This window comes from Phalacrocorax aristotelis, chromosome 7 (genome assembly GCF_949628215.1).
Source record: "Phalacrocorax aristotelis chromosome 7, bGulAri2.1, whole genome shotgun sequence".
In the NCBI taxonomy this organism is placed as follows: Eukaryota; Metazoa; Chordata; class Aves; order Suliformes; family Phalacrocoracidae; genus Phalacrocorax; species Phalacrocorax aristotelis.
In genome coordinates this window covers 40,046,672-40,058,740 of record NC_134282.1, presented here as the reverse complement: position 1 = coordinate 40,058,740, position 12,069 = coordinate 40,046,672, and the positions used below count along the sequence as shown (strand labels likewise).

Here is a 12,069-nt window from a genome sequence, read left to right as displayed (position 1 = left end):
ATATTTTAAAACATGATCAGAGAAACAGAGAAATTGGGTGAGTGGAATTTTACATATGAAGTTAAATTTATGGCCTCTACATACAAAAAAAATATTCAGAAAATATTTGCTTTCACAGGTATTTTTAGGTATTGTATGGCTATTAGGATTGCAGGTCATACGTATACATTCTAGTAATACTTCTACAGGCAGTAATTTTTAATTATGTTTCTCATAAAGTTTGAAAAGATTTAAAGAAGTTGTAGGACAGTATCTCTTTAAATCTTTGTGTATGAAATAGCAGTAATGAAAATTTTTTTAGATTACTATTATTAGCTTTTATAAAGGAAGGTAGTATAACCCTAGTGGTAACTTGTGTAAATTAACTAAGGGTTTTTTCTATGTACATCTATCCTATAATCCAAAATTAAAGTACAGTGATATAGGTATCCAGAATATTACCCACTTCTAGTTTTAAATGCTAAATTACTTAAAAGCTTTTTTTACTATGTGTTTCATTTGAAGACCTTATAGTTTAGTTCCTCTTGGCAACCCTTTAAGAGAGGTTATTGTCTACTCTCATTTTACATGTGAGGCAACTGAAATAAAGAACATTAAACTGACCTATACAAAGTTACTTCATTATTGGCACAGTTGAAAGCCCAGAGAGTTATAACTCCACTGAAGAGAAACCTAAAAGACTAGATGGTTCAGGAGGGCAAGATTCTGCTGTAAGTCTTCTATTTGTGCTGCTAAAATATTTTCCTTAACATTAAAAATAGTAACAGGGATTGTAATATTTAAAGCTATGAGGTAGAAGAAAGTATTCAAACTTATTTATGCAACAGTAGCCTTTTAAAAACCTTAAACTGAGTCTGACATTGAAAAAAAAGAATTGCAAACTGTACCATAATTCTTGCCTCCCAGAGATAAAAGTATGTTCTGAACTTCAGCTTGGGCTGAGCAACCCCTCAATTTTCAGTTCTGAGCCAGGACCCTGATTGCAATGCAGCTGCTCAGGTCTCTAATAACCATCACTTCAATCACCATCAACAGTAAATGTAAACTTTGGAATTGCCTTGGGCTATACTACTAAGCTGAAGTTTTTGTGCAGTTTGAAAAAGAGGGGATTAATACCAATGTTAGAAAGAAAAATCTCTTGACTTTGAAATAACGATTTTTCTTATGGAACAAAATGAGAAACCTCCACATGTAATATGAATTATTTTGACAGGCTGTGACGTTTGTGCTGGAAATATTACCGAAGGGACACTAGATGGGCTGTACTTTGGTCCTCCTTTGAAGCCAACAGCTTCATATCCATTGACTTCAGTCAGAACAATATTATGGCAAGTACCCTTTATAACAGCTTTTATTCTGGTTTTTCTTTATGGAAGATGTGTTTATGTGGTTGCACTACCAGTTCATCTATTTGTCTATCTTTCCAATAACTTTCAAATATATTTTCCAATTTTAGTCCAACTTAACAGAGGGTACTTGACTCGGAGGTACTAAATCCCTACAAGTTTAATGAAAATAAGAATCTGGGTAGAAGACCCCAAGCCCTACTAAGGCAAATGCAGGGAGAGACTGACCTCGCAAAGCAACAAGTTTTAGTCACAACAGTTCTAACTCTATCAAAACCATTCTGCTTCATCTGCCCAACAGCCAAGAGGCAACAGTTGGCATATAGTAGCAAACTAACCATGAAACCCTGGGCTAATTGCAGTATGTTCCATATTGTAAAACCTTAATTTTACAACTAAAGATAAGGTGATGTAGTGAATATAAAATGACCAACTAAAATCTCAGATTTTATCAGAAATCAAACTTGGCCCTCAGAGCTTTCAATTGCAATATATCCTGTATTTGATGGAGAACAAATAGAAGTCTTCCCCTCAAGACTTGGGTCTCCTTTACTGACTTGCAAACAGTTGCCCCCATGGGATATGTTTGCTCCACTGACAGTATTAAAGAGTTTTATTACTTGCTAGCTCTTTTTTCATGATCTCTGTAAACAACTGCTGAGTAGTTAAAACAGTTCAGTATGAACCAAAAAAATTCATACAGGATAAGCCCTCAGTAGCCATTAAGAACAATAATCAAAGGCAACCTCTCGCTTGGGAAATTCTTAAATTTCTTATTGGCGGAAGGGGGAATATGCCAGATACAGGATTACTCTGCTCATGCCTGGTTCTTACATACTTCCCTGATTATCCTGTACTGGCTACCAATTTTTCTTTCTCATTGCTCTGGAAACAATGCAATACCAAGAACAGGAGGCACAGGGCTGACCCATCTCCACTCTACAGAATTCCACTGAATAGTCACTACATTGAGAACATATGAGAGATTAAACTGAAAAGAATGGGTTGTTATTTTGGAGATAGGCTACTGGGCTAGTGGACCTTTGGTCTGAGCAGCATGGCCTTCCCTATGTTCTCTGTTCTTATAAGCTGTTGAAACTTGATTAACGGTCATATTTCATTCAGAAGCCTCTGTTTGACACATGCCAGCTCTCCAGGACCTGCAGCTAGGGTAGGATTACCTGTGATTTATGATGGCTCTGGAAGATACAACTAATGCTGGTTAGAAAGTAAACCCCTCCCAGAAAAAGAAAGGTAAAACTAAAACTGAAAAAAATTACTTTCTTTATAGTATACTTTAGCTCTAGACTTGAAACCTGTATGGAACTACCTGCTATGTGATATAACATGCATAATTTTCTATGTTAGTTTCTAGTTTGAGTGCAAACTCATAAAATTCTTGTTGGACACATTCTTGAACAGGATGCTGTGCTATTCTGTAGCATCTAGAAACTATGTAGTTGCATAAGTATCTGCATGTGACAATGTTAAAACTACGTGAATGCAGAAGGCGTTTCATCTACATATGGTACAAGAGTGGATCAGATGAGGTAATGCAAGCTAGTTCATCAAAAGCATGGTACCGTTGTTGAAGTCATCTGACCTTGAATATTTGCATGTCTGTCACGGAAGTACTTTATGGTCAAAACAGTGATATGCTATACACAGTAATTCTATCACTTTATTATTTCTGAAATTGTTGGTTTTTTCTACTCTGGGACAGATACCCAAGATTTTCTGGTTCTTAGGTAATCAAGTATCTTCAGTAATTGAGCCAACAGGTTTTACTATGTTAAGAGCCACATAAAGGCAAATTATGTGGTGTGAAATGTATTTTGTGGAGCTCAATCCTAAACAATTAATGGAAAAAGAACATTAAATGTAGTCGGTCAGTAGTTCTGTAGTAGAACACTTGCAAGACTGTCCCTTATTTCTAACAGAAATATTTAGTTTAATGAGAATGAAACTATAAATACATATGACAAGGAAGACTACCGACAATTGTTTTCCCAAATGAAAATTCATCTGATGTGCTCTGCAGAGAATGTTGTTGGACAAAATAATTGTGACAACATATGAGGAGGGAAATACTTGAATATTCACAATTTTCTTCATATGATAGTCCACTTCAGATGAGGCTGCAGGAGTCTTTAAAACAGGACTTAATTTTTTTTCTTCCTAAAACCTTAAAAAGACCCCAAATCAATGACAGAAAACAGTACTAACCCCACTGTGCTATCAGTCCACTGATTTAAGAAGTTAAACTTTTTTTCAGGGTAATTTAAAGTGTGGTTCTATATGTGCTTGGTGTAGAGCTCCTACTGTTCTTCAGAGCTGCGATTTTCCTCTGCAAATTTGGTTTTCTCTGTCATCCCGTCGTTCCCCAGAACACATAATCTGATGGTCCATTAGTTGTGTGAGGGAGAGAACCTGTTCCCTTCCATGCCAAGGAGGGAAGTAGTGTTCAGTGGGAATCTCATGCATGAGAGGCCTATCTGGGACTGGCTGATGAATGGCTTTAGTCAGACTTCAGTTACATACTTTCAAGCGATTTTAGAATGGAAAACATTACCTGTGGGTTTTATGTGTTTTGATTGCATTAAAGCAATTACTTCCTGGCTCCTGTGAAACTTTGGAGATAGGGAAATGTTCAAAAAGGTCTGTGTAAAACAGATTGCTGGTTCCAGCTCCTGGTCACAGGCAGAATACCAGAAATTGTTCTGCCAGAAGGGGAACTACCTGAAGTTACCTTCCCCTGGCTTTGCATACTGTGTCTGGGTTCTTTGGTTGCTGACAAGGTTCGACCTCAACCAGTTTTTTCTTCAGTAGGCACACCAACACAGTCTCCTTTTCTTTTGCTTTAATCCCTGTTTCCATTAAATGTCTGTGAATGTGATCTCCTCATTTTCCTTGGTTGAAATTAGCAAATCAGTTTATGATTTTTTCAGGAAATGTATCCAGCCACGTGAACACAGTGTAATCGTCTGCAAGCGATTTCCCTGGGAAACCAGGCTAAAAACAATGATACTCCTGCCTTTAACTCTCTTCTGACTATCTAGCCACCATCTTTCAGTGTGAGACCTTTTTGGTGAGAGATGCTTTGCCCCAATTGCTTTCAGCAGTAATGCTTATCCTGCTCACATGGAACTGCATGATGCAATCTATCATAAAAATTTGTAGCAAAGGGCATGTAGTTTACGTAGGAAACTTAGAACTTTTGTATTAATTTCCTTACTGAAAATAATTCCCTTTTATAATATGTTATGTGGTTCTTTCTTGTAATCTGTGTCTTCTGAGTTTGTAAAGGAGTTTTCTTAAAATGAAGTTCTTGGTAGAGGTGCAGCAGCACAGCACCTGCACTGTTGTGCCAGCAATCTCCGTGCCTCCAGGTTCTGAGCTGCTGCGCCCTGCTGCCTGCCTGCTCAGTGGCACCAGCTCTCTCCAATACTTCATTGCCATGGTCTTACTCACCCCGTAGAAAAAACTGGCGTGGCCACGCTGAGGGCTCCTGAACAGAAAGGTTGAGGTAGGCTGAAAAGAGGAACTTTTTTCTGCAGGGGTATCAGTCTGCTTTTCATTTAACGAATGCTTTACTTAAGAATATGTTTAGGTGTTTATTTAAATTAAGCTTTATATCGTACTGATTTTTTTAAAGCCACCTTTTAAGACAGTACAATTTTAGATTAATTTTATTAAGTTTGTGTAAATCTCCCGTGACTACTTATTTCTCTTTCAGTAACAAGGTACTGTAAAAGCACGAAAACATTACCTTGCTTCTAGCTTAAACTTGTTAATTGTTTTTAGTTAACTTAAAAAAGGTTAGCTTAAACAAAATAAGTACCCACACCACGTCCTGTGTGAATTTAAAGTCACGTTTCGATGTAAACTGTTTGCTTTGCCAGTGACGACGTTCAGGTTCATTTCTTTAACTAGAAGCAGAGACCAGAAGTGTTCCAGGGCGCACCCGCGCCGCGCCGCGCTCCTATGGAGACCATGTGCTCCTCTCCACCGCCCGGCGGGGAGCGGGGCGCCGGACGGGGGGTGGGGGCTCCCGAGCTGGAGCAGGGCTCACTTTTAGAGGGGGCGGCAGGACGGCACCGGGAACAGGGGACATGAGGCTCTTTCCACCGCGCAGGGACGCGCAGGACAGCGGCGGCGACGCCAGGACGGGACGCGGCGCTGCGCGGTTCCCGCAGGGTCCCACGGCGCGCACCGGGAGCGGAGGGGCCCGGCCCCGGGGAGGGGGCGCCGCCTCGCCCCGGTAGGCTGAGGCGAGGAGCGGCCCCGGCACCTCCCTCCCAGCGTCGGCGGACCGCGCCACCCCCTCCGCCGCCGCTCCCCTCCCCTCCCCCTCCTCTCCCGCCACCGCTGGCCGGCGGAAGGACAAATAGTCCTTTCCGCATTGTTCGGTGCCGCGCAACTTCGGGCCGCCGCGGCAGGGAGCGGGGCCGCCCTCGACCGGCAGGTGGAGCAGACCGGCCTGCCGAGGGGTCGAGCCGGGCGGGCACCGCCAACTTCGCTTCCCCCACCTCGCCGTCCCCGCGGCGGCTGGTCCGCGCGGAACCGAGACCCGGCGCATGCGGGGCGGTGCTGGGGGCGGGGCGCGGGGCACCGCCGCAGGGCGGGGGTGCCGCTTCCTGCGGACCCTGCCCCGCCGCCCGCGATGACCGGCCCGGCGGGCGCCGGCCCCTCCCCGCCGAGCGGCGTTACCGGGGTCTCTGGCGGCGGCTACGGCCGGCGGGAGGCCCTGCTCTGCGGGACCGTGCTCTGCCGCCCGGAGCGGATACATGAGGGGCCGCCTCCTCTGGGGCTTCCCCCCTTCCTCCTGGTAACCGCCCCCCCGTTAACTTTCTGCTTTTGTAAGAATTCCTCCTGTGAAGGTCGTCCCTTACGGCGAGAGAAAGCCTTTACCCATTTCCCGCTAAGCCAGAAGTACTTGTCGGCGAACGTTTTGTCAGCAGTAATAAGTGTAGCTGTCGGGGCTGCCACAGAAACAGGTTTTGACTTTACTGTAGTCAGCCAGCGCGCTCTGTCTGCTCCCCCCGTAAGTAGTACTGTTTGGTGAGAGGTTTCACCATGATAGCCTCCTGCAAACGTTCTAAATATTTCCTATTGTAGAATATGTTACATAATATGTTATATAATTTTAATTACCGCGAAGTAAATATAGCAGGCAGCAAGTGCAGTTATCTGTAAGATGGGCCGTACTGAGAACAGCAAGCACTGCGCAGTAATGAGGCTTGGTCACTGGGATATAGCTGTAAGCTCATTTGTAGGATACTTTTCCAAAGTCTGCTTTGGAAGGAGGAGCTGCAGGAAAGACACAGTGCCTCCTCCCCAAAAGCTTAACCCAAAAGTTTTGTGCATGACAACAAAATCTTTTAATTCATTTTTATTGGCTTGAGTCAGATTCCAGGTGACCCCAGGAACAAGTCAGTGAGGAAATGAAATTGCTTTTTCCATGTTAGCTGCAGGAAACAAGGTTGTGTTCTTGTTGCTGACTCCAAATGAGCATTGCTGTCTGTACTGGGAAGTTACCAGAAGCAGTAGAAATGATCCAATGGTTTAGGTGAGGGTGGGAATTTGTTGTAAAAAACCAAAACAAAATTAAAAAAAAAACACCAACCCAACCAAAAAAAACACCACCCAAACCAAAACAAAAATCCTCAAAACAAAACAAACCCCCAAAACCCAACTGGAGCAGGAAAGGTTTGCTGATTGCTCTCCAGGGCTATGGATTTGCTGAGCAATAGCATTTATGATGGATAAATTGGTGGCTGTGGATGCATGCTGAGCAGGTGTTGATTTAAAGGAGCTGTTCCATTGAAAACTCCATCCTGGGTCAAATGCTCTGTGGGGAGCACCCTAGGAGCTTGTACAGTTTGGGTGGTGGTGGTGAATTACTTCACTGTGTATGATTTCAGAATAATTTCAGAACCAAAAGGAGATGTGCAACCTTAATTATTTTCTTCACACAGGCATGATACATTAAATAGTAATATGGAATACATTTTCTCACATCCCTGAATGCCTAACAGCTGTCTGCTGCATCAAATATTTTTCCTTTAAGCAGTGGGTGGAAAGCAATTCATAAGGGCTGTGGAAATATAGTGTATGGGCATGATTATTTTCAGGGGTTTGCACTCAAGTGATTCAGTTTTTATACTCCTCTTAATTTTTTTATGTCCTTTATGTAATTCTTCATTTTCATGGTCATGTTGAAGCATGCAGAAGAATGGTGCCGTAGCTATCTGGCAACTAGCAATTCCCTGATTGTTCTAGTTGGTGGCTGACCATATTGATGTTAGTCGATCAGCTGTCAGAGCTGTTACCATAAAGATTTACAGTTGTGTTGTATGCTCTGTCAGAGTCTGGAGTTCACTGATGGCTTCATGTGCGTGGGTTTACCTGCCTGTTACTTGCACTACTCTGCGGCAGATCTAAGACTTCCCTAAGGAAAGGGGATTTATCCGCAAGACTAATAAATTCATATACCTCGATGGAAAATTCACCAATGATAATATGGTTGGGAAAGCGTCTTCAGGACTTCAGCCCTGATTGCTGGAGTCCTTGCTTGCAAAATCACCAGCACAGTGATTGGCATTTATGATTGCTCCTATATTTCTGTGCTATCCATCTGATCCATTGCTCCCTAGGTAGTGAATACCTTTTATTTCTAAAGAAGTGAAAGAGGAAAGGGTGTAACAGTTGCTGAAGACAGTAACGTTTCAGCCTTCTATGTAATGTACAAGGAAGGTACCGCTGTGCCACAGCAAAGCTGGAGGTTTTTGGTTTTTGTATGATTTGTGTAGTATGTTTGCTGCATTTGCACATTTGTAAGGAAAGAACCATAACTAGGGATTGAAGCAGGAATGAAACTGGAAGTATTTTCCTTGTAGCAAACGGAAAACTGTTTTGACTGTCCAAATTGGATTTCAGATATCTTTCTTCAAATGGTTAAAAAAGTTTATAAAGTCTTACTCGGTCATATTTTCTCATAAAGATCTCTAAATAGCTGAAAGCAGAGAATTTGTTTGGTTTAGGTTTTTTGTTGTGGTTGGTTTTTTTTTTAAATGTTGACCACACTGTTTTTCATTTTCTGTGTATGACTATGACAGGATAAGGATATCCAATGCTTTTTATTTTTTTTAAACTCCTACCTTTGCAGTGAACAGGAAGAATTTACAGGGAGTTGCAGAGATGAAAGGATAGTAATAGCAGCTTCAGGAGGGGGCTGGAGACTCAGAATAGGTGAAGTGCAATATTGCATAGACATAGAATATCGTCCCTCGGTGCTTCAAGTGTACATGTTAATTCTGATCAGTCTTCAATGAAGAGGGGTTAAAAACTGAATAGATTAAAGGTTCCAGATCTGACTGATGTGGCAGATGACGTATCCAGGAAGCATTAGGTTGAATCTCTTTTTAGAATTTTATTGTAAGGCAGGATGTGATAGTTACTGATGTCTTTCACAATGGTTTTAGTCAAGCTACCTGCATGAGTTTCTTTTGAAATTTCTGAATTGGCCAACTCATTTCAATTTTGGCTCCCCAGAGCAATCGCCTTTAGGTCAGACCCATGTATATTTGGGGCCAAAGCATACTTTCCGTGAGGCCTTGACTACTTGCTGAGTCATCTGGCATAATTTCCAGAAACTTCATTGGTGTTTTGGCCATTTCTCTACCCGTGCCTGGAAATGAAGTTTTCCAAAGAGGACAGTCAGCCCAATGAGATGGCTGCTATGATGTTGCTTTTGGTAACTAGCATGCTTACTGCCAGCCTCTGCGTGAGAAAGTGACATGTCACTGTGGAGAAAATGACATGTCACTGTGGAGAAAATGGAATATCTAATGGTATTTTGTGTATCTTTAGACCGTACATCATGGATGATGTGGACATATATCATCTTCCACTCAAAGTTTCTAGCTGCAAATAAAAGCCAGTGAATGTGAACCTGAAAACCTCAGGTCAGAGGGCAAATAAAAAGTATTGTATCTGAAATTGAGTTTTAATTTTAGTACAGTTACACACCGCTACAAAAAATTGTTTGCATTGTTGCTTCCACCTTTAGATGTAGTCGGTTTTCTCATCCATACTTCTCCGTGTTGCAGCTGTACTAACCCTGAGTACCAATGCTGGTTAAAAAGTAACACTTCAAGAGAAACAATATTTTCACGTTATGCAAATAGGGGATCTTCCTTGTAACTAAAATGTTAAAGGTCATTCCTAGTGAGAAGTGTAATGATCTCTGTCACTTGGTGCTTTCCTCTAAAGTATTATTGATACATCAAAGGCAAAAAGTACATATTTATGTCCCTCAGGAGCACAGAGAATGGAAGTCATTTTGTTGATATTTTAATACAAATTGCTTCCTGCATTTCTAAGTGGCAAATAGATGAATATTCATAGAATCGCAAGGACAGAAGATCATCCAGTGCGTGTCATATAGGGGAGAAAAACAGAGGAGAACGTTTTAAGGCTCCAGAACCTCCAGCTTGTCTTTGCCTGGGGGTGGTAAGTTTGGTATCACCCTCCCCTTCCTCCGGAAGAAGTCACCGTCGGGATCTAGGGATGGGAAGAGTGGAGTTGGAAGGGACTGGCATGGGGCCGGAGAGCCCTCTGTGCAGCCCGCTGCTTTCCAAACCTGGGGGACTGCCAAGCAGCAGCCGGTGAGGCATGAACGCTCCTCCATGCAGTGTGCCTTTCCTCACCGCGCTTGCTATGTCCCTGGAGCTTTTTAGGTTTTCCGGGATTTTAAGTATCCTTTTTCATTGTCCTCGTGTTTTCTAAGTCCCCTTGCTCAAAAGAGTAACATGCCCGTAGCTGCAGAGCTTATTTTTCACTTCTCCCTTTGCGAGAGCAGGGTGGGCAGGCAACCTTCGGCGGGAGGGTCGGCGTGGAGCAGGCCGAACCCCAGGTGGTGGCAAGGAGGTGCCACCTGGGGGCTCTGCAGGCTCGGGAGAGGCGATGCGCCTGGGCCCGGGGCCGCCCCCTCGGCCCCCGGCGCGGCTGTGCAGGCCCCCAGGGCCTTGTGCCGCTGCAGCCGAGCGGTCTGAGAACGTGAGGTAAACTTCCCTGCAGGACGGGCGGGCAGTGCTCCTTCATGAGGAAGGGGGTGCAGCACAAAAGAGAGATTTGTCAGCGGCGGCAGCAGGACCCAAGCGCGGGCGCAGGTTCTTGGCACGCTGGTTCCCATTCCGCACGGACATCGCTGGGTCGCTTTGCCTTTGGCACCACCCGTTTCCGAGAACTGCGGAGTTTGAGTGTGCGTTCTTGTGTCAACACACGTACCTTTATGCTTTGACCTGTTACGGTTTTCATTGCACGTGTTCAAGAGAAAGCTGTTAATGAATGTTTAAGGCTTGGTGTAATTAATTGCTTTGCAATTTTATTTTGCAAAGTAAGACTATATATTGATACAATAAAAGTATTTAGGCAGATTTTAGGGTATGTGAATTCGGGGTGGTGGTGGTGGTAACGTGTTCTGGGTATTCCGAGGCACGTGCGCTGCTGTCAGCGCTACACGTTCAGGTTTATGCGGGCGGTGGAGCGGCGGGGAGGGGTCCCTTCCCCCGCGGGGCGCGTTTTTGCGGGTGCCGGTCGCGGGGTCGCTAGGCGGGCCGGGGGCCGATGGGTCCCGCCTCTCCCCGCGGCGGCGACCGGCGCCCGCTGGGCTGCCCGTGGGCACCCCGCCGCCCGCCACCCCCAGTCGCTGGGGCGGCTCCAAGGGACGCCCATGGGGCCGGTGGCGGTGTGGCGGCGCCTCGCGGCCGGCAGCGACGTGGCACGGCAAGGGTTAAGGCCGCGGCGGCGCTCGGCGCGGAGGGATACGGTGCCGGAGCCGTGAACGTGGTGCTGAGGCACTGTAAGCTAAAAAATGTCTGCCTGAGGGAAACCCACAAGTTCCTTCCAGCGCGGGGGGAGCGTCCGGCTTGTCGCCTCCCACCCAGCCCGCGGCCCGCCCGCCGCCGCCGGCCCGGCCCTGCTCGCGGGGAGCTTACGGTGGGTAGCGGGTGAGTGCGGGCGACGGGGGGCCAGGAGGGAGAAGTTGGGAGAGAGCGGTGGGGGGGGAAGCGGCGGCCGGCCACTCGCAGGGGCAGAGGCGGCGGCGGGCAGGGGCAGGGGGCCGCGGCTGGGCGGGAGCGGGGCTGCGTGGGGAGGCCGCGGAGGAGGAGGTGGCACAGCCGGGGAGCCCGAGGGGTGGCAGCCGGGGCCCGGGTAGCGGGGCGCCGTGCGGTGTGCCGGAGTCTCCGCCAGCGGCGGGGGGCTGCAGCCCAGCCCCGGCACAACCGGGCGGCTCCAAAACTTGGCGGGGAGCAGGGTGGCGGCAGCGCTTCGCGGCGCCCGCCGGGCACAAGGGAAGGCGCAGACCCGCCGCCCCTCCTTCCTGCCGCCCTCCCCCCCCCCCCCCGCCCTTCTTTGCCGCGCGCGCGCTCCCCCGCCGCACGCGCATTCCACCCTGCAACCCCCATGGCGGCGGGGGCGGCGCGCGCGCGCCCGGGCGGCGCGCGGGGGCGGCTCCCGCCCCGCCGCAGTCCCGATCGCGGAGTGGCGGCGGCGGCCCGCGGGCGGCGAGAGGCGCCTCCGCCGGGGCGGGCGAGCGAGCGGTCGGCGATAATGCTGGGGCAGCGATGGCCTTACTGAGGCGCGCCGAGCCCCGCTCGCCAGCCTCATTGTTGCGGAGGCAGTGAGTCCCTTAATCTCTCGCTAATTCACCGGACCT

The 12,069-nt window shown here is 46.7% G+C and overlaps 2 protein-coding genes across 10 annotated transcripts in view; both read left to right on the top strand.

Moving 5' to 3' along the window:
• LOC142059576 (uncharacterized) overlaps positions 1-10,514 on the top strand; it is a 42,168-nt gene extending 31,654 nt beyond the window's left edge. The window contains exons 2-3 of the mRNA XM_075098380.1: positions 5,482-6,174; positions 10,428-10,514. Of these exons, the coding sequence (XP_074954481.1) occupies positions 5,482-6,137 (656 nt within the window). The 3' untranslated portion in view covers positions 6,138-6,174; positions 10,428-10,514. The remainder of the gene's footprint in view (positions 1-5,481; positions 6,175-10,427) is intronic.
• TCF12 (transcription factor 12) overlaps positions 1-12,069 on the top strand; it is a 220,839-nt gene that overhangs the window by 31,502 nt on the left and 177,268 nt on the right. For 4 of the 9 annotated variants that reach the window (XM_075100284.1, XM_075100283.1, XM_075100282.1 and 1 more), the window contains exon 1: positions 11,190-11,348. The exons of 1 other annotated variant lie outside the window; for it this stretch is intronic. The gene's annotated coding sequence lies outside the window, so the exon portion shown is untranslated. Of the gene's footprint in view, positions 1-11,152; positions 11,360-11,896; positions 12,034-12,069 lie in introns of those variants that run through there. 4 more of the 9 variants (XM_075100286.1, XM_075100279.1, XM_075100281.1 and 1 more) reach the window with 3 other exon arrangements.